Source organism: Cydia pomonella, chromosome 25 (assembly GCF_033807575.1).
Source record: "Cydia pomonella isolate Wapato2018A chromosome 25, ilCydPomo1, whole genome shotgun sequence".
Classification (NCBI taxonomy): Eukaryota; Metazoa; Arthropoda; class Insecta; order Lepidoptera; family Tortricidae; genus Cydia; species Cydia pomonella.
The window spans coordinates 10,502,195-10,529,457 of record NC_084727.1 but is presented as its reverse complement, the minus strand read 5'-3'; the positions used below and the strand labels follow the sequence as shown (position 1 = coordinate 10,529,457).

The 27,263-nt window shown below is 37.5% G+C and overlaps 2 protein-coding genes across 2 annotated transcripts in view; one reads left to right on the top strand and one right to left on the bottom strand.

Moving 5' to 3' along the window:
- Positions 1–471: 471 nt before the first annotated feature.
- LOC133531603 (serine hydrolase-like protein) lies at positions 472–10,116 on the top strand. The gene is made up of 6 exons (XM_061869918.1): positions 472–661; positions 2,902–3,063; positions 4,261–4,368; positions 6,560–6,728; positions 9,426–9,533; positions 9,673–10,116. Exons 1-6 carry the CDS (start codon positions 610–612, stop codon positions 9,974–9,976), a joined length of 903 nt encoding a protein of 300 aa, XP_061725902.1. The 5' UTR covers positions 472–609; the 3' UTR covers positions 9,977–10,116.
- A 2,366-nt stretch (positions 10,117–12,482) lies between these two features.
- Positions 12,483–27,263, bottom strand: part of LOC133531315 (uncharacterized) — an 87,323-nt gene continuing 72,542 nt past the window's right edge. The window contains exons 44-51 of the mRNA XM_061869450.1: positions 24,389–24,550; positions 23,143–23,236; positions 20,887–20,995; positions 19,888–19,991; positions 16,743–16,883; positions 15,449–15,561; positions 14,459–14,620; positions 12,483–13,270 (exon numbers count right to left, since the gene is read on the bottom strand). Of these exons, the coding sequence (XP_061725434.1) occupies positions 13,193–13,270; positions 14,459–14,620; positions 15,449–15,561; positions 16,743–16,883; positions 19,888–19,991; positions 20,887–20,995; positions 23,143–23,236; positions 24,389–24,550 (963 nt within the window). The 3' untranslated portion in view covers positions 12,483–13,192. The remainder of the gene's footprint in view (positions 13,271–14,458; positions 14,621–15,448; positions 15,562–16,742; positions 16,884–19,887; positions 19,992–20,886; positions 20,996–23,142; positions 23,237–24,388; positions 24,551–27,263) is intronic.

Genomic DNA, 27,263 nt, shown 5'->3' with positions numbered 1-27,263 from the left:
TTTTGCGGAATTTCTATGGAATTAAATTTTTCATACTAAACGAACCGTCACCCTATACATGAGAATAACAGCGCCCTCTTGACAATGATCATATATTTCTGGTCGAGCTTTATATATTGGCAAACAGGGCTAAAGTGCCAATTACATCCACACTTTATCAGGCGGCCCGAGCAAGAGTATTTTTCTGTTTCTCCAAATATCAGCACATACTTATATGCATATAGATCATATGCAAAAATATCAAACATTGAACATTTTTGGCAATTAAGAACAAAGTATTTTTTACGTTTCAAATATTGTTAATGATGTGCTGATAGTCCATGAAACGGAAAACGATTATCAGGCCCGATATCAGGACTGATTTCGGGCCCAATATCGGAAAGAGTGGATGTAAATGCCTGCATTCACGACAAAAACTTGTGGTTTCTGAACATAATTTAATTTGTCAATGTTACTAATGTCACTTCGTGTTCGTGTCACTGTCAAATGACCTTTAAACTTTGTTTTGATTTTTTTTACACATCGGTTTAATCACGATAAAAAAATATTTTCACCTTACAATTACTCAAAATTAAGTCAAGTGATTAACTTTCTCAATTGTGGAAAACTATGAAAGTTTTAAGGGAGTGGACAATCGACGCACCATGGGGAAAAATAGCAAGTAAGTTTTATTATACCATATTTAATGTAAAGTACACTTATAATCCGTGAAAGGCTTATAACTTTGGAAAACATACAACAAATACTCACGAGTAAGAATACAGACTAGGAAATGGCGACGAAAATAGAGTTTACGATGTACGGAAGGTAAGGAGATAAGGAACGAAATCTCCATGTACCAAAAAGTGTCATCAAAAAACTTTAAATAGGTGGAGCTACAATACCTAGAGCCCTTGAACAAAAAAATTAAATCATAGACAGCGCACGTCACTCCGTCAATAACGCCTAGGTTCTTAGCTACTCTAGCGCTACTCGGGAGAGATTTGGAACTATTATTTATAGCTGACAGCTGGACACTTGCAACAGTTCTACCATAAGAGATGATGATATTAAACACAATACAACTGCAAAGGCGAATCAAGTATCAACACAACTGATTAAAAAAAAATCTTGCTGTCACTGACATTGACATGGCATAGCAATCGACAGAATAATCAAATTCATTCATTTTATTTTAAACGAACATTCTATGGAAGGTGGAGGTAAGAAAGAAATCTCCATATACCAAAAAGTGTCACCAAAAAACCTTAAATAGGTGGCGCTACAATACCAAGAGTACTTGAACAAAAAATCAAATCATAGACAGCGCACTTCACTCCGTCAATAACGCCTAGGTTCTTAGCTACTCTAGCGCTACTCTGGAGAGATTTGGAACTATGATTTATAGCTGACAGCTGGACACTTTTGCAACAGTTCTATCATAAGAGATTTCTCTCCTCTTAAATCCACACTCCATACAACATTCTCTTCTAACAAGTCAAAAGTCTACACCTAGACATTGGCAGAATCCACCTTGCTAAAATTGGCGAGGAGTAAAAGCCATTTAGGGGAAAAAAAAACATTTTATTCAGAATTTATTTATTATTAGCCAAAACAACAAATAACAAGCAAAAACATGATAAATTAATACTACAGTTGTTGCCCAACACATATCATTATATGGCTTTGATTTGACCATGGCTACTCTGAACCTACTTTCAGTTCTGTTCAGTTCAGTTTCTTTATTGGTAAAAAATATTTAGGTCACACAGGTAGAGTCTGTTCGGAAAGAGAAGAGTCGTAGAATGTATTGGGCCCCATACATATCACGACTCTTCTCTTTCCGCACAGACTCTACATTTCAAATTATGCTAGTTATACATAATTCTAGATAAAAATTAACAGGTGAAAATGTATGGTTCCTTAAATTTAATAATAATTCTGCAATAGTTATTAGTGCTAGCGGTACGCCTAAAAACTCAAGTCAACAAATTCTGTTAAAAGCATAAAAATTGGTACGATTAATCTTTAGTCCATTTAAATCAATTTGACCCGAAGCACCAAAAAAAGAAATAAAAAAATTGAGGAGTTGTGACATCATCTTTCTATTGTATGGTAAAAAATTTTTTTTGTTCAGAAACTTATTGTGTGTGGTTTTAAATGAAAGGGCATTCTAAGCCACTCTCGAAGAGTTTCGGCACCGCTTGGATCCAATCGGAGAAGTGCGAGACGAGACGAGTAACGGCGAGGCGAGAAGAGAGCAGCATGTATTTACACACTCGTTCTCGGTCTGTCTCGGAGTCTCTCAACGAGTGTGTGTGTTGAAAATATTATTAATTCTACTAATATTTATACTGATAGTAATTAATAGGTGGATCGTAATTAATAGGTGGATCACAATTAATAATAATGAAAAATTAAAAAAAAATGCAAAATTTAAATATTTACGAAATTCCTTTGTTGGTATTTCCTATCCTAGATATGAGGATATTATTATTTGAGGTATATTTTACAAAAAATAATTCAACGGTATTGTATCTGGAGGAGCTCAAACTTGGTATGTTTTGAAAATTATTTTAATTTTAATTTAATACAAGTGACTGAAATGTAATGATGTGATATATTCTTGGAACCGGCTTAGAATGCCCTTTCATTTAATACCACACACGATAGGTATTTGAACAAAAAAAAAATCCCATACAAAAAAAAGATCACGTAACTCCTGAATTATTATTTTTTGGTGCTTCGGGTCAAATTAATTTAAATGGACTAAAGATCAATCGTACCAATTTTCATACTTTTAACACCATTTGCAGCATTTTACTGATTTCCGGGGTGAACCGCCAGGACTATACAATATTTTTTTTTAAATTATCTCTTTCATAAAATCATTACTGTCACTATTAACACATTATATTACAGTGATGTCATGGGGGAATGAAGCAGGCTATCCAGTGCTGCTGGTACACGGACGGCAGGACAGCGCGGCCACCTTTGAGCCGCTCCTACAGTTCTTGCCTGACTCATTTCATTACGTGGCTCTGGACTTGCCTGGCCATGGTCGCTCCGAACCTTTCCCTACAGGTGGGTCTTCTTAATGGTGATTACTCATGTTAGTTTTGTATAGCTTGTTTTTGTGGGTACTGCCATCTATTGATATAATTGAGAGTTTAAAGTTGAGTTGAGTTATTATTTATGCCTAAAATGCCTTTATTATGCTTACATTGTAGTTTTGGGCAAGGCTCAAACCGTTATCATGTTGGCGCAAAACCTATAATTTCGGTTTCGCTCGAAAAACCGTTATTTTTAAATCGGTTTTTATAAGAACAGGGCTATAACCGCGAAAATCGAAGTTCGTCAATTGCGAGCATTTTTCTCTGTCACTCTAATTACGTGTTAGGGAGAGTAAAAGAGAAAGATCCCCGCAATTTGCGAATTTCGTATTTCGCGGTAGGCCCCCAGTTCTTGTCATATTAACCGGTTTAGAGCAATAAAAAACCGGTTTCTTTCTATGTCAGTGTCTATTTTCATGTGGCACACCACCATGTCGGCCGGCCGTTTCGTCGTCCGTCGAATAAACCGGTTTTGTATATTACAAAAAAGTTCATAAAACGTTCGCGTTCTTATAAAAGTTCGGAGGAACACCGAAATAAACCGGTATTTAATAAACCGGTTTCGAGCCTTTGTTTTGGGGTTGTAACAGGTTAGAAAATTCAACTTTGTATTGAAATTTAGATTCAGAAATATGTTGACAATTTTTTTTTCACACATCTTTTGGAGAATGTCATTAAAAAATTAAAGCACAATAATTTAACTAAAACTAAATCTTTAAAATAATCTCCTTTAGCTTTAATAAAAACAAATGCCGAATATGCCACAGTAAACATTTTTGTCACGATATTGTTAAAATACAAAAATATACAATCATATATGCCTAATGCCCAGTGATCGGAACTATGGGAGTAAAACTTTAACAAAACTTGTTAAGCGGACATAAAATAGTGCATACAGCCCTAAAAATATTCATGTCCATAGGGATAGGAATAGTATAGTACTTACAGCCATAAAAATATTGACGTTCATAGATATTCGAATATTTTTAAGGCTATAAGCACTCTTTTTACGTCCGCTTGATAAGTTTTGTTAAAGCTTTACGCCCATAGTTTCGATCACTGCTAATGCCTTATGCCAGCATTATAGTCATTGTATATTTTTGTATTTTTCCATTAAAGTTTCAAATTCATTGCTCTAAATCCCTGGATATCTACTGCTTTTGCGCAGGAGTGGCGCCAACGAGGCTGCACTTCGTGGGCGCGGTGCAGGTGGCCGTGTGGCATCTGCGCTGGAAGCAGTTCATCTTTGTGGGCCACTCCATGGGCTGCGAGGGAGGTATTGCTGTTATTTAGATCATTATTAGATTAGCTTTCTTATAATATTGATCATCGTCATTCGCTTGCCCTTATCCCATTCATTTGGGGTTGGCGCAGCATGTCTTTTCCTTCCATATCTCATCGTTCACTCGCGTTCGTTTCATGTCATCTCTCACACAATCCATCCACCGTTTCCTAGGTTTTCCTCTCCCGTTCCATCCCTCCACATTCATTCGTAATACCTTTCTCGTCACATGACTTTCATCCCTCCGCATCACATGCCCATACCACGCTAGGCGATTCGCTCTTATTTTTTCTATGATATAAAAGTAAAATACAACATTCATATAACATTTTTTTATAATAATTAATAAGTGACTTAATCTAACAATACAATACAAATAATCTTTATTGCACACCTCAATACAGAAACAGTACAAATAATACAACACATAAAGAAGAGGTAAACAACAGGCGGTCTTATCGCTAAAAAGCGATCTCTTCCAGACAACCTTTAGGTAGCGGAATTAAAAAATAAAATATGTTATGTCAGTAGGTGTTCCAGATGCAAAAGAAGTCTAGCACAGAATAAACACAAAACAAAACAATATATCATATACAAATTTAATATAAAAAATCGGCCAAGAGCATGTCGGGCCATGCTCAGAGTAGGGTTCCGTAGTTACTCTTCCGTCACAATAAGCTAAACTGGAGCTTAAAGTATGGTACTATGGTAAGTATGAACTTTGGGTGTACGTCTTTTTACTATGAAGGGGAAACTTTTTGCGATAACTCAAAAACAGCTAAACTGATCATATCCGCTATAGTTTTCATTTAATGTCTTTCTTAAGCTCTACTTCCAAGATTTTTTTCATATTTTTTGGACCTATGGTTCAAAAGTTAGAGGGGGGGGGGGACATTTTTTTTTTTCTTTCGGAGCAATTATCTCCGAATATATTCACTTTATCAAGAAATGTTTGTTGAAGACCCCTATTATTTTTGAAAGACCTTTCCAACGATATCCCACACTGTAGGGTTGAAGCAAAAAAAAAATGTTCACGCCCACTTTACGTGTAGGGGAGGTACCATAAAAAAAAAAAAAAATTAGATTTTATTGTACGACTTTGTCGGCTTTATTGATTTATATATCCATGCCAAATTTCAGCTTTCTAGCACTTACGACCACAGAGCAAAGCCACGGACAGACAGACATGGCGAAACTATAAGGGTTCCTAGTTGACTACGGAACCCTAAAAAGACCATCCGCTGCCCATAATGAATCAAATACTTAATAAAATATTTTTATGTGAAGATATGCATGTGATCCGGTGAGATGAAAGTTATGTGACGAGAAAGGTATTACGAATGAATCTTAATAATTTTAGATTTTTTTTTGTATCTGTTTTAGGGTTCGTACCCTAAGGGTAAAACGGGATCCTATTACTAAGACTCCGCTGTCTGTCCATCTGTCCGTCTGCCACCCGGCTGTATCTCATGAACCATGATAGCTAGACCGGTGGAATGTTCACAGATGATGCATTTCTGTTGCCGCTATAACAAAAAAAGAATAAAATAAATATTTAAGGGGGCTCCGATACAACAAACGTGATTGTTTTGCTGTTTTTATAGATAATGGTACGGAACTCTGTTTTTTTGTAATTCGACATTTAGAGACTATACATCTCTCAGTTGTTTGTATGTAAATTCCACGTTGACGTGTAAAAGTGCCCGTGTGGCCTATTTGCTGAATAAATATTGAAGTTTTTTTTTTTTTTTTAATACTACGTCGGTGGCAAACAAGCATACGGCCTGCCTGATGGTAAGCAGTCTCCGTAGCCTATGTACACCTGCAACTCCAGAGAAGTTACATGCGCGTTGCCGACCCTAACCCCACCCCCCCTCGTTGAGCTCTGGCAACCTTACTCACCGGCAGGAACACAACACTATGAGTAGGGTCAAGTGTTATTTGGCTGCGGTTTTCTGTAAGGTGGAGGTACTTCCCCAGTTGGGCTCTGCTCTAGATCTGGAATGACATCTGCTGTGCTGTGCCCTACCACACAAGGCGAGATGACATTCACATTGCCCATACCTCTCTTTAGTTGAACAATGTGGAGACAAATAAGAGAGGTATGGAAAAAAAGACATGCTGCGCAGACTCCAATGAATCGGTCAAACGCAAGTGAATAACAATGAATTTGATTATGTCCCAGGTTTATTCTTTAATGCGGTGTATCCTCACCGTATATCGAAGATGATTCTGTTGGACCCCGGGCCGGCGCTGGCTCGTCTGCAAGTCCACGATCCGAGGGAGTACTTCGCATCCTTCCACCAGAAGTATTATGATAACTATGACACGTTCGCCGGGAAGAGGATTTACAGGTGTTTGACATTTTATATCTTGGGCCCATTCAGCTCTAATATCATAAAGAAATAAGTAACATAGAGTGCTCACTCCATACATCAGTTTTCGTACCAAAATGACTATTATCTTCGTAGTCGACATCTAGCATTGAGTAGTGGAATTATCAGTACTGCTACTTGACAATAGATGTCGCGACGAACGACGGAAGTACAGAGCGATAAATTGTTTGTAAACAAACTAAAAATATTATTAACCAATTTAGCATGAGTTGTCGTCGTTGCGCAGGTAGGCACCCGCGTCACCATGCCCTCAACGATACCGTCCAGAGGGCCCTTAGGTCGGCTGGTGTCCCATCGGTGCTCGAGCCCCCTGGTCTTGGCCGCCCCGATGGCCTGACCCTCCTACCGGGAACGGGGGCGGTGCTTGGTGCGGGACGCTATAGTAAAAATTTTTTAAGGTTGCAATAGCGGTCATTGACTTGACCCCTAACCCGAAATCGTAATTTTCTAGCGATAAATCATCTATCTATACAAAACTGTCGCAAAAAATTTATCGCTTGTGTATCATAATACAGGGTAGGATGGAGCCAAGAGCTCATTAGGTGCGTACGGGTGTCATTGCAAGTGTTAATTTAATGATAATATGTCATTTTTACATCCAAAAATAAATCTTAAATACGTTTAAGTCTGTTTGTTTATTTCTACATGGAGATGAAGTAATTTTTAATAATAAAAACATCAACTGAGCACTAACACCGCCGGCAGTACCCGCTAACTACTCAGCTATCCGCGGCCGGCGATACCACAGCCTTACATTTTATGAGTGTCGAGAGTCAGGGGTGGGGCACACTCGGTCCCGTCGGTCTTGTCTTTTAATTATATTATTTATTATATTTATTTTACTTTTCCAGTATCGTCTGGCGACAAGGCAATTTAAACCTTTTTATCTAAACCTACCTAATGTTATTTCAAAGACAACGTGGAGCCAATAACCAGATAATGGAAAATAACATTTTGAACTAGACACAAAAATATGAATAACAATATATGCATTTAGAAAGCGGGCCGGCACTGCATCTACAGGGATTATCTTTTACTACTTAGTACAAACGTACAATGTAGCATTGACAAGTTATTGTAATTAGTATGTTCATGCACAAGTAATAAACTTGAAACTTCTTTGACAAAAACAAGTAGTTACTTTATCTGCGCTATCTTGTTTACGTCTTATCTTCCCATTAGACGTGGTGTTTTTGAAAACTCCCCCGACAGGTAAACCAAAATGCAATTAGAACCATTCGATAATTGTTCGTGGTACGTGGTGGTGTTATACGCTTTTAGTTGTGATACTTATTTATATATTGAAGACTACCAGCTTATTTTTCTCGTGTCTGTATCGGTATAGGTACTTCGGAACCTAACTAGTGGGTGCTAGTGGTCCTTGGAGTATGTCTCACTTTTTTGTCTAGTCGCGAAAGTGTTAACCAATAAATGTTATAACTGCCTATACCTACACGGAAATGTAAAAATTTTTTGTTTACTTTTATTTGAATACCTAAACATATAGAGTATGGTTACGTTTTACTTTTTTATGTTCGATAGCTAAACAATAAAAAATATAAATATTTTTCAAATACTTACCTTAATTCCTTTTTCTGTTCTATGAAAGAGTACTAATAAAATCACAACTCTATTATTTTAGGTTTGCGATTTCTGCTCCCTGTACTATGAAACACAAGGGATGACATTTTTGCGACAGTTTTGTATAGATAGATTATTTATCGCTAGAAAATTACGATTTCGGGATAAAGGTCAAGTCAATGACCGCTATTGCAACCTTAAAAAAAATTTACTATACGTGCGTCAGCACCTTCGCCGCCTCCCACATCAGCCGTACCTCGCGCACGGCCGGAGCGGCAGCCGAAACGCAAGCGGCTTTAAAGAGGCAATAATATGCCCCTATTTGCCCAGGGTATATATTCGTTCCTTTCGCTGTAGAAACGGCGGGTTGCTGGGGAGCGGACGCAAAACGTTTTACACGCGAACTAGGCCGTCGTCTCAGGCAAAAGGGGGAGGGTCCCCGCTCCGAGTCGTTCCTAGTGCAAAGGCTGTCCATGGTAATTCAGCGTGGAAATGCTGCGAGTATCATGGGCGCCTTTGCACCCGGGACGGTGGGGAGCGGTTTGTTTGTGTAAATTTTAAGTTTTAATAATATAATAATATGTTTTTATTAATGAAATGAAAGTTTAAAATTTAATAAAACACCATATTTAGCATGTTATAATATCGAGGAATTCGCCGATAACGGTTGCCGACCCAGAACAAACACTTTAAATGAAACCTAATTAAATATTAGATTATAATAATTGCAAAATATTGTAATGTAATTATCTTAATAATATGCTATAATATTGAAGTGTAATTAGTTAGTTGACGTGTAAAATGTACTATTTTATAAATAAAGAAATGAATGAATGAAAAGTCTAATGCTCAACAATTTTCAGCGAATATTATAACCGGATTAACCGGAACTCTATTTTCAACTCCTTCTGCTTGTAATATTAGTTGTAAATTGTTGAGCAATACAATTTTCGCCAGCCACGACCCTTGAGACATCTAGTAAATTGTGTGAACCTGTAAATATCTTTTAATAACTTTTATATACCACTTTTTATGCAAAATAAAGACATTGAATTGAATTGAACTTGTCGGCAGCAAGCGGCGCGCTCTGGAGGCGGTGATGTCGGCGCGCGGCTTCACGGAGGCGCAGGCGCAGCTCGCGCTGGCCAGGAACATGGTGCAAGTCGGAGATGACCTTTATGAGTAAGTGTTCAATAACTCATGTTTCCTGTAGACACTGTAGATTTTCCGCTAAAATTATAACCAGAGTAACCGGAACTCTATTTTCAACTCCTACGCCTATTCTTCTTATTGACTATAATCTGCTTCTAATTATTTCCAGATTGGCCTGGGACCGCCGGCTCCTATGCCTCCCACCACCCAACTACCCCCCCTCCTACTACTACCAGCTGTTCTGTACGCCCACACCTACCCTCCTCATCGCTGCCAAAGACTGGCAGGGTGGCTACTCTAACGGTAAGAAGGAAGCACTGAAATTAATCAACGATTTGGAGAAAACTCTGGAGAATTTTACTGTGATAACGGTGGAAGGTGGACATGATGTGCATTTTACTAATCCGGAACGTTTTTTTAAAGTGCTTTGTGAGTTTTTGGATAAGAAGTTTGAGAATAAATCTAAGCTGTAGAGGATAGACTACACTTGACTCAGTTAATGTGTATTCGAGGGGTGAGCTTTCAAACCCGATAAGTGTGAAAGTCAGAATGGCGGGTGTACCTAAATAAAAATAATTGAAAAGCATAACATATTTTTGTACCTAATTTGTACTATTTAGTACCCCATTAAAAAAAAAATTACATCACGGTACGTAAAGATATCAATTATCATCAATAAACAGTACACCCACCATCCTGACAGTCAGAATGGCGGGTGTACTTTATTACGCTATGTTCCCGTGGCTATTGATAAATTCTATAAAAACCAAATTTTTGTACCTTTTTTGTACCTTCATATTCAATTATAATATGAGTCGTTTTATTTGTGGTTTCCAAGTTTTATTCATTTTATATTTTGCTTGCTATTACAATTTTGCAGGCGTTATAATTTGTCAAGTTATCGATTTCATTTTTAAGAAAAAACGCAAAGGTAAAATTATTTTTATTACGCCAGGAATTACTACCTTTAATGTTTAATCTGTTAAGTTCAAATAACTAAGAAAATCATGTCTTAAAAATGATTTTTCTTAGGAAGATTTCTTTGAATTGGCGCCTAGCCTTTTTTAAGACATGATTTACTGAGTTATTTGAACTTAACAGATTAAACATTAAAGGTACTAAATCCTGACGTAATAAAAATAATTGTACCTTAGCGTTTTTTCTTAAAAACGAAATCGATAACTTGGAAAATTATAACGCCTGCAAAATTTTAATAACAAGCAAAATATAAAATGTGTAAAACTTGTGGAAACCACAAATAAAATAACTCGTATTATAATTGAATATGAAGGTACAAAAAAGGTACAAAAATTTGGCTCTTTGACTGTCGGGATAGCGGGTGTACTGTTTTTTGGTGATAAATTTTAAGAACCGTGGGGTAAAATTATTTTAAAGGAGGTACTAAATAGTACAAATTAGGTACAAAAATATGGTATGGTTTTCATTTAATTTTATTTAGGTACACCCGCCATTCTGACTCTTATTGAAATATTATGTTAATGTGATATTTGTAGAATCTGGTTACGCCTATTTTAAGGGGCCACAGTACTGGCAGTAGACGGAATCCTGTCAAATTTGTATTTGTGTAGCAACGGTTCTCTGAATTGTTTGTTTACTTTTATGTATGTCAGTCGGTCAATAACAGTTCTCATGTAAACACTGAATAAATTTCTAGTATACACTTTCTTGGTTTAACTGTGCTATAGATCTCTGCTAAATAGTGATAGGTTTATTCCCCACAGCTCTCACCGATAAGTCCAGATATTTTGTCATTCATTGAAGAACTCTACACACGTCACATGTGACCCATGTACATACGTGGGTTGTGTGTGTGTGTGAACTATAGTTATAATTCTAAAAACAAATGTGCTCGACTTATCGGGTTCGACCGCCCACCGCTCGAGATTTTGAACTGAAAAGTATTGTGAATCAGCCAAGTAAAATATTTGGAAAATAATAGACGGTAACACGTGGGTGTTAAGAAGTAGTATATGGTTAATTGTTGTTATATACATTTTTATTTCATTGTTAAGAAAAATTAAATAAACTATATGCTTATAATTATATTTATTACTTTCTTCGGGACATGACATCCAACCATAATAGGGTATTTCATATTTGACTATTAGTCAAAACACCTTTTTCGAACTGTCAAAACGACTTGCCACTATGAAATTTATATGAACAGTAGTAAATGACGTCACGGTCAACTTCCCTACTCTTTATATTTCTATATACTTTATAATATAAACAATGTATAAAATAACTGCTATTTACGTTTCTCTTTTAATGTTGTGCTGCTCTATTTCATGCGTGGTGTTAAATAATTTATTTTAAATACAGTCAACACACACACACACACACACGCACGCACGCACGCACGCACGCACGCACGCACGCACGCACACACACACACACACACACACACACACACACACACACACACACACACACTTTCTACAATTTTGCAGATTTTATTAATTAACTAATTACCTTATGTAACTGTAGGTATAATTATTTCTATTTAACATTGTATTTATTATGCTAATTTTAATTGAACTGTAAATTTAATGTAATTGTTAATTTATTTCAGTATCTTAATGTGTAATGAAAAGTGACATGTAATATGAATTATTATAAATATTCAAATATGAATATGAATATGGATACATTAAGTATTTATCATATAATAGATTACTTAAAGGAGATGGCGGGATGACTTGCGACGCATTCTACCCAAAATGGTGGGAAAATGCCAACGACTGGGTCGAGTGGGGAAAACGAGGGGAGGCCTTTGCCCAGCACTGGGACACTATAGCAGGCTAACAAAAAAAAATAGATTACTATTTGGTTAATTAAAAAATATCCAATACCGTCGCCAACTCCCCACAAAACTCAAAAAGTCAATACAACAAAGTTTATGGCCACAGGTATTGATGTTGGCTTAAGATTCAGAATTCACATGGATTTAATAAAATATTTTTTGTTCAGTAAAAACCTTTTATTTAATATTTCAAAAACTATTTCGGGTTTATTTGTTAACAATATACAATAGTTTTAATTGGAAACATTTCCGTGATATCACATCAGCTTCATATTAAACTTACACAACAAGCATTTCATAAACCATAAAGTAAGAATATAAAGTACTGTCCAGATGAGACGATTTTTCGCACAATCTAATTAATAATAAATAAATAAATATTATAGGACATTATTACACAAATTGACTAAGTCCCACAGTAAGCTCAATAAGGCTTGTGTTGAGGGTACTAAGACAACGATATATATAATATAAAAATATTTATAAATACTTAAATACATAGAAAACATCCATGACTCAGGAACAAATATCCATGCTCATCACACGAATAAATGCCCTTACCAGGATTTGAACCCGGGACCATCAGGTTCGTAGGCAGGGTCACTACCCACTAGGCCAAACCGGTCGTCAATTAAATTTTGGTCTCGACGAAAAATTCAAGGGCGCTGTCTCGTCAACCTCACTATTTAATTCTGTACGCCTGAACGTTATATGAGATTCACAATCAAATTTACCACCGAGTTTGGAACGCCTGCTAAAGCTATCAAGTTTGTAAAGATTAGAGCCGGGTAGGGATGGGTAGAGGTGAGTTAATACTGAGTATTTACTCAGTATTTACCCTTGAGTATTTGCTCAGTACCCATCTCTAGAGCCAGGGCTCCCAGCCGGCGCGGACAACGCTCAGGAGCTCCGGACACGTACAGTGCCGCAACAAGCAGGATATCTGCAACGTATAGGAGGGTCGATTAAGTTCCTTCGATTAAGTACACTGCCATATCTAACTCAAATAAAAGAATCAGGCGTTACTTTGCGGAAATCCAAATTACTTAAAACAAAAAATATCACTTTGCTTATTCGCGAAAAGATAACGTGCTAGTCAATCAGTGCTAACCCGTCATACTTACTTGCGTATTTTTACATGCAATAAATGTTCCCACCCTGCCATCGTAAAAATAAATACGCAAATATGTGAAAGTCAGAATGGCGGGTGCACCTAAACAAAAATAAATGAAAAGCATACCATATTTTTGTATCTAATTTGTACTATTTAGTACCTTCGTTAAAAAAAATTGTACCTCGTGGTACACAAAGTTATCATCAAAAAACAGTACACTCGCCATCCTGACAGTCAGAATGGCGGGTGTATTTTATTACGCTATGTTCCCCTGGTTATTGATAAATTTTATAAAAGCCAAATTTTTGTACCTTCATATTCAATTATAATATAAGCCATTTTATTTGTGGTCTCCAAGTTTTACTCATTTTATATTTTGCTTGCTATTACAATTTCGCAGGCGTTATCATTTTTCAAGTTATCGATCTCATTTTTAAGAAAGTGTGGGGAGGTGTGGGGCGCTGCTTGGCTTGAGGTGGCGGGGGTCCTTGGCTTCAGCCGAGCTGTCTAGGATGGTCGGCCATATTTATACCTTGATCACTGCCCCTCCTGTGCAAGCGTGAGTGAGACGTTATCTTTTCGCGGATAAGCAAAGTAATATTTTTTTTATTTTAATATCTAACTCATAATACTTTTTTTATTTATATATATATTTTTTATTATAAATATATTTATTTATAAAAAAGTAAAAAGCACTGGTGGCCTATCGGTAAGAGCGTGCGAGTTGCAATCCGGAGGTCGCGGGTTCAAACCCCGGCTCGTACCAATGAGTTTTTCGGAACTTATGTACGAAATATCATTTGATATTTGCTTTTCGGTGAAGGAAAACATCGTGAGGAAACCGGACTAATCCCAACAAGGCCTAGTTTACCCTCCGGGTAGGAAGGTCAGATGGCAGTCGCTTTCTTAAAAACTAGGGCCTACGCCAATGCTCGGGATTAGTTGCCAAGCGGACCCCAGGCTCTCATGAGCCGTGGCAAAACAACGCGAGGAAGAAGAAGAGAACATCTAACTCGCCTGTTCCTCAACACTATAGCGTTCCCTGCGCGAGTCTCCAAGCGTCCGGTCCAGCAGCTGTATATACATCTCTTTATATCTGAGTTGGGAGCGGTTTGTGACGTCACGACACACGTCGTACGATGACGTCACGCCGCGGAGGATGCCGCGAACGTGCTGCATCTAAAATAATGTACAATTTGTATTATTAATAATTTATATTTAGCCATATAGCACAAGCCATAACAGTTTCCACTTATAGAATAATAATATTCTTTGTCGCTCAAACCAGACTTAGACAATTTGGTTTAACTTCTACGTCTTTGTGAAGTAGGTTCCGGTAAGATTTTTAAACTTTAATATATAAAGCTGGAAATATGACCGCTACCGCCTGGGTTCTATTACATAAATATGACGTGAGACATCCATTAAAAAAAAATTATAAACGTAAGTATTTTAAAAGTAAAAAAGCGGCCAAGTGCAAGTCAGACTCGCCCATTAACTTACTAGATCTCGTTCAAACCAATTTTCGGTGTAAGTTTGCATGGTAATGTATATCGTATATTTTTTTTAGATTTTTCATTCTGTTATTTTAGAAGTTACAGGGGGGGGGGCACAATTTTTTTCACTGTGGAACTGTCTCTCGCGCAAACTATTCAGTTTAGAAAAAAATGATATTAGAAACCTCAATATCATTTTTGAAGACCTATCCATAGATACCCCACACGTATGGGTTTTATGAAAAAAGATTTTTTGAGTTTCAGTTCCAAGTATGGGAAACCCCAAAATTTATTGTTTTTTTTTTTCTATTTTTGTATAAAAATCTTAATGCGGTTCATAGAAATCTACTTACCAAGTTTGAACAGTATAGCTCTTATAGTTTCGGAAAAAAGTGGCTGTAACATAAACGGACAGACAGACGGACATGACGAATCTATAAGGGTTCCATTTTTTGCCATTTGGCTACGGAACCCTAAAAAGCTACGAGTTAAGGTGTACAATGATTGTTACCTGATCCTCTATCTCGGGCTCCATCCAATGGAAAGCGACGCGCACGGCCGCCTCCAGCAGCAGCGCGGAGCCCCGCATGGCCGCCAGCGAACATTGCAAGCGCGCTTCTAGTACTGCAACCAACCAATTATTACTTGTGGTAACTCCATTTTTCTTACCAAAACGCGTGTTATTTCGTAGTCGACATCTAGCGTCAAGTAGTGGATTTATTAGTACCGCTACTTGACACCAGATGTCACAAGTGTCGCAACTGACGAGAAATGTATTGTCAAAACAATTCACTACTAATATTACAAGCAGGAGTTGAAACTAGAGTTCCGGTTAATCCGGTTTATTATATTAGCTGAAAATTATGGAGCATTCGAGTTTTGGTTCGTCAGGACATCTATTGTCAACATCTATTGTAACAGTACTGATAAATTCCGCTACGTGACGCTAGATGTCGACTACGAAATAACTCACGATTTGGCAAGAAAATTGATGTATGGATTTATCACTATTTCTTTATTTATATTTGTTTATGGTTATACTCTGGTACAACGACCTTATCAGTTCAAAAAGGCGGCAAATTTAAAAAACGTAGGCGTGAAAAATTGACTTCCCACAGAAAATTTGATTTTACGCTTTTTTCTACTGACAAGTTGTGTATAAATATATATTAGTATGCTTCAACAAATAAAACCACAATAATAAAGGAATTACAAAAAAGGGAATTAAGCAGAAGAACTGGAATTAGTTAGCAACAAAGGACCGGTCTCTCCTAGAGCCAAGATGTTTGAAATAGAGGTGGATTTTGTAGCCACAGTAAATTTACTACCATCTTTCAACACACTATTAAAACTCGTAGAACGCCATTTGACTTTGATCCTTATTCTTTCACCGATATGTGTTAAATTTGTTAAATATCAAAAAGTGGCGCCATCTAATAGGTCATCATGTTGCAAGAAGTAGCCGAAAAAACCTCGCGCGATTTGTGCACAAGCCCACATAGGCTACGGAAACTGCTTACCATCAGGCAGGCCGTGTGTTTGTTTGCCACCGACGTACCTAGTTCGTATTCGTATTCGTATTCGCGGGCTGGGTTTCCGCAACTCGACGTCGCAATTCGCGCCTATTTTGCGTGATGGTGGGTTGACGGCACTACTCCTGCCAACCCAACTCTACCAGGAAGCCTAGCAGACCCTTGATGTTGCCGACGACTTCTGGGAGAGACCCCGGGGAACCGAGGTATTGTGCCCGGTATTCTGCCACCCCTGGGCACGTATCTAGTAAAAAAAAAAAAAGTAAAACAAACCTGGAATATCCGCAACTGCGAGCAAGTTCCTCGTGAGCCTGGCGGGCAGCTCGGCGCGGCGCCACACGTCGCCGAAGTCCACCGCCCGCAGCGCGCCGGCGCGGGAACACATGACGTTCTGCAGGTGCCGGTCGCCCACACCTGCACGCGAGGACAGTTATATAGATTACTTGTCTTTTATTTTTGACGACAGGTTTTGCCTAGTTGGTAGTGACCCTGCCTACGAAGCTGATGGTCCCGGGTTCAAATCCTGGTAAGGGCATGTATTCGTGTGATGAGCATGGATATTTGTTCCTGAGTCATGGGTGTTTTCTATCTATTTAAATATTTATATATATATTTGGCGACCGGTTTGGCCTAGTTGGTAGTGACCCTGCCTACGAAGCTGATGGTCCCGGGTTCAAATCCTGGTTAAGGGCACTTATTCGTGTGATGAGCATGGATATTTGTTCTTGAGTCATGGGTGTTTTCTATCTATTTAAATATTTATATATATATTTGGCGACCGGTTTGGCCTAGTTGGTAGTGATCCTGCCTACGAAGCTGATGGTCCCGGGTTCAAATCCTGGTAAGGGCACTTATTTGTGTGATGAGCATGGATATTTGTTCCTGAGTCATGGGTGTTTTCTATCTATTTAAGTATTTATAAATATTTATATATTATATATATCGTTGTCTAAGTACCCTCAACATAAGCCTTATTGAGCTTACTGTGGGACTTAGTCAATTTGTGTAATAATGTCCTATAATATTTATTTATTTTATTTAATATTTATTTATTTACAAGAGGGCTACCGCCTTTAATTTTGCCGCTAGGAGCGCTAGTGTAGACGGAGGTTTTGTCGTCTTATCGCGAGCTTATAGTCACCGGCCGGTCGCCCAGTGCCATTGCGAATAACATTTTAATATTTTGTATAGTTCTACCTACCATAATGTATGAAAAAAAAAAATATATATACTATCTAAGTACATAAAAAAAATAGGAAAACATGTTAATGTGATTTTTATTGTCTGTTAGTTGATGGGGTTAATATACTTAACTAACTATCACTCAATAGGTACTTTTAATTTAAGTTCTTAGTTAACTTTGTTTTATTTTATTGCTTCTCCTGCTGCAACTATATACCTACACTATGTACGCTCACGAATCGTCATAACTATTTATTGTGTCTAATATTGTAAACTACCTACTTATTAAGTGAAATGTAAATTTCTTTTGAGTAAATAAATGTCTTTAACCAGAAATGCATAAAATTTTTGTGGGTTTTTAAAGTTTACCCACTCCTTATTCATAATTGTGGTAAATCTTTTTCCATCTTTGATTAGTCATGGTAAACAACCTGTTATGGTTCAATAAATGTTAGTGGATTTAAAAATTAAATATATGCAAAATTACCTTTAGTTTTTTCCATAATTACGATCTCGTAATTGGCTACGTAAGTGGAATTATTTTTCGCTGTTTGATAATTAATTATCAAAGAAGAATTTATTTGCTTTTTTCGTAACCGAGTTTCGTAGTTAACAACAAAATAAGTTTTTTTTCCGTGTTCGTAGTGAATTGGCTACGAAACGTGAATAATGTATTCACTGTTTGGTCATTAATTATCAAACAAGAATTTAATTACTGTTTCAGTAATCGGTTTTCGTAGGGTTAACTTCGATATTATTATTTTTGTGATTAGGTACCTAGTGAGTTGGCCACGAAAAGGGAATTATTTGTGGCTGTTTCGTGCTCAATTATCAATGTTAGAGTAGAAATTGTTTCAACATATGTTATACGTATATTAAAAACGAGCTACCTATCTTTCGCATTGTTAAAATAATGCTTTTAGTTTTTTAGTAAAATCATAAATAAGAAGTAATAGAGTGCTCACTCCATACATCAGTTTTGGTACCAAAATGCTTATTATTTTCGCAGTCGACATCTAGCATCGAGTAGCGGAACTCTCAGTACTGCTACTCGACAATAGATATCGCGGCAAACAAAAAGTCTAATGCTCAACGATTTTCCGCTAATATTATAACTAGAGTAACCGGAACTCCATTTTCAACTCCTACGCTTACTCTGGTTATAATATTAGCGGAAAATCGTTGAGCATTTTTTTCACAATCCATAACTCCCGCGGGGACAAAATAGGCCTTTGTTCTTCAGCACACCTGCATGAAATAAGATCTTTTTCGAGCAAGTGTGATGAAAAGTATCTAAATTATCGCTTGAGGAAAATCCCTGAAACGTACGAGGATAGATGCAGATTTCATAACACGATGTTCCTCCACGATATTCTCAGCGGGCATTTAGACTGCGTTGGGTTGCTATCACAGTTAGGGCTCCGCGCTCCTTCGCGCCGTACTCCTCACACTATCTATTCCATATTCCCTGGCCTCGTACCAATTACGGCCAAATTCTAACCTGACTAGAATCGCACGTACCTATGATAAATCGTTCCAAAACATTGACCCTTTCTCCTCCTCCAGATGTGTTTTCAAATCACAAATTGCAAAGCAGCTTTATTTTATTTAATCCTCATTGCACATAAGAAAACACACTGTACAATAGGCGAACTCAATGCCGTAAGGCATTCTATACCAGTCAACCTTTAGGCAAAGCAGATAAGTTGTAGGCGGTGCAAAAACATAAGGTATAAAGAAATAAAAACAAATTAAAATATTTTCATAGGAAGGTAGGACATTTGATTTGTTATAACATATTAAAGGTTAAAACAATTCAACATCAAGTAAACTTTTTATTCCTGTATTCATGGCCTTCACTAAATTAAAAAGCTACTTTGTCTCACTCCCTGGAATGACGAAAGTCGCACTTTCCACTCTCCCTGGAGTGAGGTAAGTAGCACTTTCTACTCTCCCTGGAGTGAGGAAAAGAGCACTTTCCACTCTCCCTGGAGTGAGGTAAGTAGCACTTTCCACTCTCCCTGGAGTGAGGAAAGTCGCACTTTCTACTCTCCCTGGAGTGAGGAAAGTCGCACTTTCCACTCTCCCTGGAGTGAGAAAAGTAGCACTTTCCACTCTCCCTGGAGTGAGGTAAGTAGCACTTTCCACTCTCCCTGGAATGACGAAAGTAGGCTTGTTCGAGCTGCTGAGGTGAAAACATATAAACCTACTTATTAAGAGTCTTGAATACACTCACCCAACAGCCAGGTGAGAAGAGTCATGTCAGCGAGCGACTCAGTAAAATTGCGTTTCTTCCAAATGAAGTCCTCCACGCAGGAGCTGCTCTGTTCCATAGCAGATCTACAAACAACATTGTACTTGAAATAGGGCCCTTGGCACTTACAAGGAATGGTACCCAACTGTCCGGTTCCGATTTGATTTATATTTATATATGTTATAGAGTAGTCTAAAATAACGGACACGTATTTTTTTTTAGCTGCCCAAACTCAACCTACTGGGAGAAATTGTCCTCCAAAGTACTAAAAAATTACTAAATCTTCTGACTCCTATAGAATAAAAAAGGAAAGTAGTAGTAAAGTAGTAGTAGTATAAAGTGATGCTCAAGCAACTTGCTAGTTAATGGCTGGTTTGAGTATATGTTTGAGAGCAGGAAAAAATAAAAGCACGCGTTTTGTTATATCGACTGAAACTATTTTTTTTTTCTTAAAACTGTTAAAAAAAACAACGGGTTGCACTCCGGGAGTGCCGGCAGAAGTGAAAACTTGAATATTAACGTTGTGAATTTTTGATATTTTGGAATGGTTAGGGAATCATTTTGCACGAGTTGCTTTAATTATCAGTATAAAAGTATTATCATTTATGTCGTAAAATACAATATTCATTTATTGCGCTATCGTACACAAACATGACAATTTATATTACATCAAAAATTTAACATTTCAGACCTATTACAATTATTTAACATTAAAAAGTTTATCTCTCAGAAAAATCAACTTCCATCCATAATTTCAACGACTTACACCATCATCATTACTAGAACCATCATGGAGTTTTTCGATCAGGTCACGTGTCCGTCTTACGAATTTTCAATCTGACGAATCTGTCGGTCACGTGACCTGTCGCGAGTTTAACATTTTTTCCCCATCCCAAAAAGTGCACAGCGCCGCTAAAGAAGTTTTCAGGCTATCAAAATTGCTGCTAACTTAGCTAGGTGTAACTCCATGAAGTGATTTACCTTAGAGCGTTTGCGGGAATTTTCGCGCAGAGCTGTTCGTGTGAGTGTAAGCTGGCTAGTGGGGACTGCACCAGCAGCGCGTCGGCCGGCCGGCTCACCGTGTGCAGCACTGTGGGGGACCATCCAACGTTACAACTAATCAACTTCTTCGGAACTTTTTGGGTTGCCAGAGCTCAACAAGGGGAGGGCGGGTTGTTAGGGTCGGCAACGCGCATGTAACACCTCTGGAGTTACAGGCGTACATAGGCTACGGAAACTGGTTACCATCAGGCGGGCCGTATGCTTGTTTGCCACCGACGTAGTATTAAAAAAAAGAACAAAACAAATGATTTTTATCGATAACATTTAGATTTGTGTTTTTTGAAGTAGTCACACTTCTTCCTCGCGTTGCCCCGGCATTTTGCCACGGCTCATGGGAGCCTGGGGTCCGCCTGACAACTAATCCTGAGATTTGGCGTAGGCACTATTGTTTACGAAAGCGACTGCCATCTGATCTTCCAACCCAGAGGGTAAACTAGGCCTTGTTGGGATTAGTCCGGTTTCCTCACGATGTTTTCCTTCACCGAAAAGCGACTGGTAAATATCAAATGATATTTCGTACATAAGTTCCGAAAAATTCATTGGTACGAGCCGGGGTTTGAACCCGTTTGAAGTAGTCACCCTACTATGTATAAATTATAAACTGAAGTATATGTCATAGGTGGGTCCAGTTGCATAAAAGTTTAAGTCATATCTTTCATACGCATAACAACTTGTGTCATAATCATCATTGCGCACACAAATGAAAAGTCATATTATATTGTGTCATACATTTTTAGCCATAATATTTGATTACATACATAGCAGTTGTCATGTATTTTTTGTAACGAACCTAACCTAAAATTTTATGCGAATTAAATTTAGGACTATAAAAATTATGACAACACTAATTTATGACAAAAACCCAGTTATGCTCAGGAATAATTCTGACTAAATATTTTTATAACTTACAATTTTATGCATAAAGTGTTATGACAATTAAAATTATGACAAAAGTTGTTATGCGACCAGAGTCCCATCATAGGTATACTAAAGGAACAGTAACGAAGCCTTTCAGTGGCGGAGGCCGGTTTCGGGTTCGGTGGCGGGGGAAATAGTTCGTATATAATCGAAATTTAGGCGTAATTGTAAATAAAGGTGCCTTAAACGACATACTAAAAGCAGGGACTGCATAACCGAAAAATAACGATACCTATATATAATGGTGTGACGTCATACCGGTTTCATCCGAACCATTTAGGTAGCCCAATAAATTTATTTTGCTACCGAAAAATAACGGTACCGTTATTTTACAAAGTATTCTTTATTTATTTATTTATGTTCAGGAGAACTAACAGCTTTAAACTTACAATAGGACAACAAGATTAATACAGAAAGCCAATTACAGGAACTCACAAGGAATTACAAAGTATATAAAAAAAATGCTAACACTGACGCACACACACATGCGTACAAAGTGAGAAAAAAAAACAAAAACACAATTGAAAATGAAAATACATAGAAGCCATTAAAATAGACCCTAGGTTCGGAAACACTTAGTTCAAGTGCCCAGAATAATTGAGGTCTCAAATTTCGATAGAAAAAAGAACATACAGTAAAATATATCAGATGATTCAGATGTTAATGCTGATAAAGCATATTATAAAGTTCATATCAAGGCGCTAATGCACTAAGTTGATGAATAAAATGCATTTAATCGCCTAATGAAAACTTAATAAAGAAACAAAAAAAAACAGACACATGTAAAATGTATAATTGTTGGTGCAATAATAGTACATTACGATACAAGTGCGAAAAATAGGAAATTCGAAACGAGTGGCGATAAATTAAAACACGACCGAAGGGAGTGTTTTAAATCGACACGAGTTGCGAATTACCTATTCGCACATGTATCGTACAACGTTTTACAGTACATATGGCCCTTTAAATGTTCGACACAGTAACATAATATGCTACTTCTCGCACTAGTGCTATAAAGTAGCCCCATATGTACTGTAAAGAATATTTACTTACTTACACACCTCTATTAACCTCCTCTATTCTATTTTAACGATACACTTCTATTTCAAATTATTCTATGGGCATTTTGGCCTGAAATTTATATTTAAAAAAAATAGTTATTGAAAAAATTTGTTCAATTCTGTAAATCGAAATAGTAACAATAATAGACGTCCTTATCTTTTGTGTGGCTATGAGTATATTTTAGACCATACGTACCATCTAAGTTACAAGTGGTGGCAATCATAGTCCTCAGTCGTTCGTGGCCTTCTAGATATTCGATGAGGGCGCTCTCTTCGTCTAGCAACGTCACCTGCCAAAACGCATAGTTATAAATAATAAAATAAATTCTGTAATATACAAGGTGCCCGTGCATTGCGAGATTTCAACGGTGCATTCCTGATGACAACAGAAGCAAAAAATATTATATAACTTTTTGTGAAATTCGACAAAAAAAAAAATATTTTTTTCCCCCATTTTTTGAACCCTCCTGTACATAAAACGTAATTTTTATTGATAAACACATAAGCTAAAATTAACTAAAAAGTTTTTTATTTATTTGGGGGTAGCCTCTCGAATACATTTCCAGACTAGACCTCAAAGTGGCAATACTGCAGTCAAAAATGTGTTTTGTACCGACTTATGGCAAAAGAATGATTTCGTAAAACATTTAATTATCTCTGAAACTAGGCCTAACCAAGAAAACTTTATATAAAAAAAAATTAATCTGTTTATTTCATACCAAAAAAACATGCATTTTTCTAGCTTAACTACTAACCTTAAATTAAAAAGATTTTTTGAGTCTAGGCGTGTAGATATGACATTTAGTTTCTAAATATTACCAGGAATGCTTAGTTAAAATGTCTCGCAATGCTCACGGGCACCTTGTATAGCATGGAATATATAGGTGTTGTAGCTGAGCAATCATAAATAATATTAGTCATAAGTGGAAACTGTTTTGGCTGTGTATTATCCAAATTAATTATTTTATTGTACTGTTTTATTTTACATTTTATACGTAAGAGTTTATTTATTTCATGGAAATACAAATTAAAATATATCTTAACATAAAACTAATTAATCACTAAACCTAAATGTATCAGAACTTAAATATAAATAATATGTATAAAATAACTACCTACTATTTTGCCTGTTTGTTTCCCAAAATTAAAAAAAAAAAAATTTAAAAAAAACTTAGTAGCCGTTTTCTAGGTTTTCGTGTACAAGATGGCGGACCTACTATTTTGCCTGTTTGTATCCCAAAATTAAATAAAAAAAAAATTACAAAAAAATCTCAGTAGTAGTTTTCTAGGTTTCCGTGTACAGTCAGCGTCAAATATTTCGTAGCAGTCAAAGTAGCCAAATAGTTCGGTACACCATATATTTAGTATGGTGTACCGAACTATTTGGCCACTTTGACTGCTACGAAGTATTTGACGCTGACTGTACAAGATGGCGGACTCACAGTATAGCCGGTGGCTCGTGACGCGACGCGCGCGACGTGCTGCGCCGCCGCGTCGCGCGCGAGCGGCTCGCCCGTCTTCTGCACGACGCGGAGCGCGCGGCCACTCGACAGCCACGCGGACAGGACGGCGGGGCGGCGGATCGAGTCGGTGAACACTTGGACCTGTACTTACATACAAAAAACTGTGTTTACTAATACCTATATAAAATTTTGTGAGAGTAATTAAAAAATAGTACATTACGATTTACGATACAAGTCCGAAAAATAGAAAATTCGAAACGAGTAGCGGTAAATTAAAACACGTCCGAAGGGAGTGTTTTAATTCGACACGAGTTGCGAATTACCTATTCGCACATGTATCGTACGTTTTACAGTACATATGGCCCTTTAAATGTTCGACATAGTAACGTAATATGCTAATTTTCGCACTAGTGCGGTAAAGTAGCACCATATGTACTGTAAAATATATTTATTCGCAGTTGCGTATGTTACAAGTGTTAAAACAAACCTATAATAATTATATAATTTTTTTTTTCATTTTTTTTTTGCGTTTTTTTTTAGATTTTTTTTTTTTATACTACGCCGGTGGCAAACAAGCATACGGCCCGCCTGATGGTAAGCAGTATCCGTAGCCTATGTACGCCTGCAACTCCAGAGTTACATGCGCGTTGCCGACCCGGGGTTAGGGTATGGGGTATGGGCCGTATGCTTATTTGCCACCGACGTAGTATAAAAAAAAAAAACCCGGGTCCAAAATGTAATTAGGGGTTACCGGATTCACACAGAGCGAGCGAGCGAGCACGTACGCACGAGGCAATTTCCTCACGCACAAACCGGCCAGTGTAGGCGTGCCTCAGTCGAGGCGGCGCGTGCGTTTTCCTCGCCCGAGCGCGTCGCCTCGGCAAAGGCACGTTTGTGGCCGGTTTGTGCGTGAGGAAATTGCCTCGCGCGTATGCTCGCTCTGTGTGGACCCGGCTATTGACATCGTACATACCATGAACTTTTGACTTTTTCCCCTAATTTATATATTGCTCAATATTCTGAATTGTAAATTAACCTGTGATTGAATCTTACGTTCAATGCATCATTTATTTTTTGATATAGGTATAGTCTGCGTTTTCTATTCCCGTACATAATTATACGATTAGAGGTTTGCTACCTTGTAGTCTTGTCTAAATAGAATGAAAAACATACGACCGGTCTGGCCTAGTGGGTAGTGACCCTACCTACGAAGCTGATGGTCCCGGGTTCAAATCCTGGTAAGGGCAATTATTCGTATGATGAGCATGGATATTTGTTCTTGAGTCATGGGTGTTTTCTATGTATTTATAAATATTTATATATTATATATATCGTTGTCTAAGTACCCTCAACACAAGCCTTATTGAGCTTACTGTGGGACTTAGTCAATTTGTGTAATAATGTCCTATAATATTTATTTATTTATATAGAATGGAAAAGACACACCAAAAATACAGAGATCCGATTGTCTAAGTGAGTTTCTTAAAAGAACAACGAGAGTGTTTTAATGCCTAAATATGTAAAATTACATACACTATTTTATCTACACGCATATTATAAACTGTCTATGATATATTCACTAATCTCATATTCAGTGATCGTAACTTTTCCAGCAATTTTGGTGCAGCATAGTAAAAATTAGGAATATTATTCAATTTATTCCTAGGGAGTTGATCAATTAAGGTTAATATTACAGTTAATATAATAATAATTCAGCCTATACACGTCCCACTGCTGGGCACAGGCCTCCTCTCATGCGCGAGAGGGCTCGGGCTATAGTCCCCACGTTACCCAATGCGGATTGGGGACTTCACATACACCTTTGAATTTCTTCGCAGATGTATTACAGTTATTCACTCTAATTAACTATTCGAGCTAGAGTAGCGGATACAGATGCTGTTAACGAGCAATGCTGCACTAAAATTGCTGGAAAAGTTACGTCCACTGTTCATATTACAGCCGACATTAGTCCATCGTTTCTCTCTGGCGGAACTTGCGGATATGAGATGACGTCTCCGAAATATCTTTAAAGCTCATTTTACAGGAAACTTTTGCTACACTTTTTTTTTTTTTTTTCGAAAAGGTAAGCATTTGACCACAATCTCACCTGATGGAAAGTGCCGATGTATTTAGTCTAGGATGGAACATGCTTACCTAAAAGATGTCTATTCACTCTCGATTTAAAAAGGTCCAAGTTATAGTGGACTGGGAATAGATTTGCAGGAAGTGAATTCCACTCCTTAGCCGTTCGCATGATAAAGCTGGATGCGTAGCGTTTAGTGCGAATCAGTGGTAAAGTAACGACGTAAGGGTGAAACGCAAGTCCGCGTCTAGTCCCACGGTGGCAGGTCGGAGATGGGGGGATAAGATTATGTAATCCCATCACACACTCCCCGAAATGTATCCTGTAGAATACCGATAAACAGGCTACCTTTCTACGGTGTTCTAGGCTCTGCAGTCTAGCCTCTACCAATCTCGCTTACTTAGTTTAAAAACAACAATATTAATCAATGTTATACATATACTTGGTCAAGCAAATCTTGTCAGTAGCAAAAGGCGGCAAATTTGAAAAATGGCGGGTTAGCAACACTGTTTTCGAATAATTCCAAAATCGCGTGTCATCTGTGTTTTATCTGTGTAATGTGGTACAGGTAGTGGCACGCGCCGTTTTGGTTAACAATAGACAAAGGATAAGCCGATGGGGGGCAGCTACAAATCGAACAGCTATCATAGGTATGTAAGACGCGTCCGGCGTTGTGGCCACTTGTTGTCGTAGACATTCAAAATTTAAACATTTATTCTGCAAGTATGCCTCAAGGGCTCTTTTACAAGTCAATACAACATTTATAGTAAC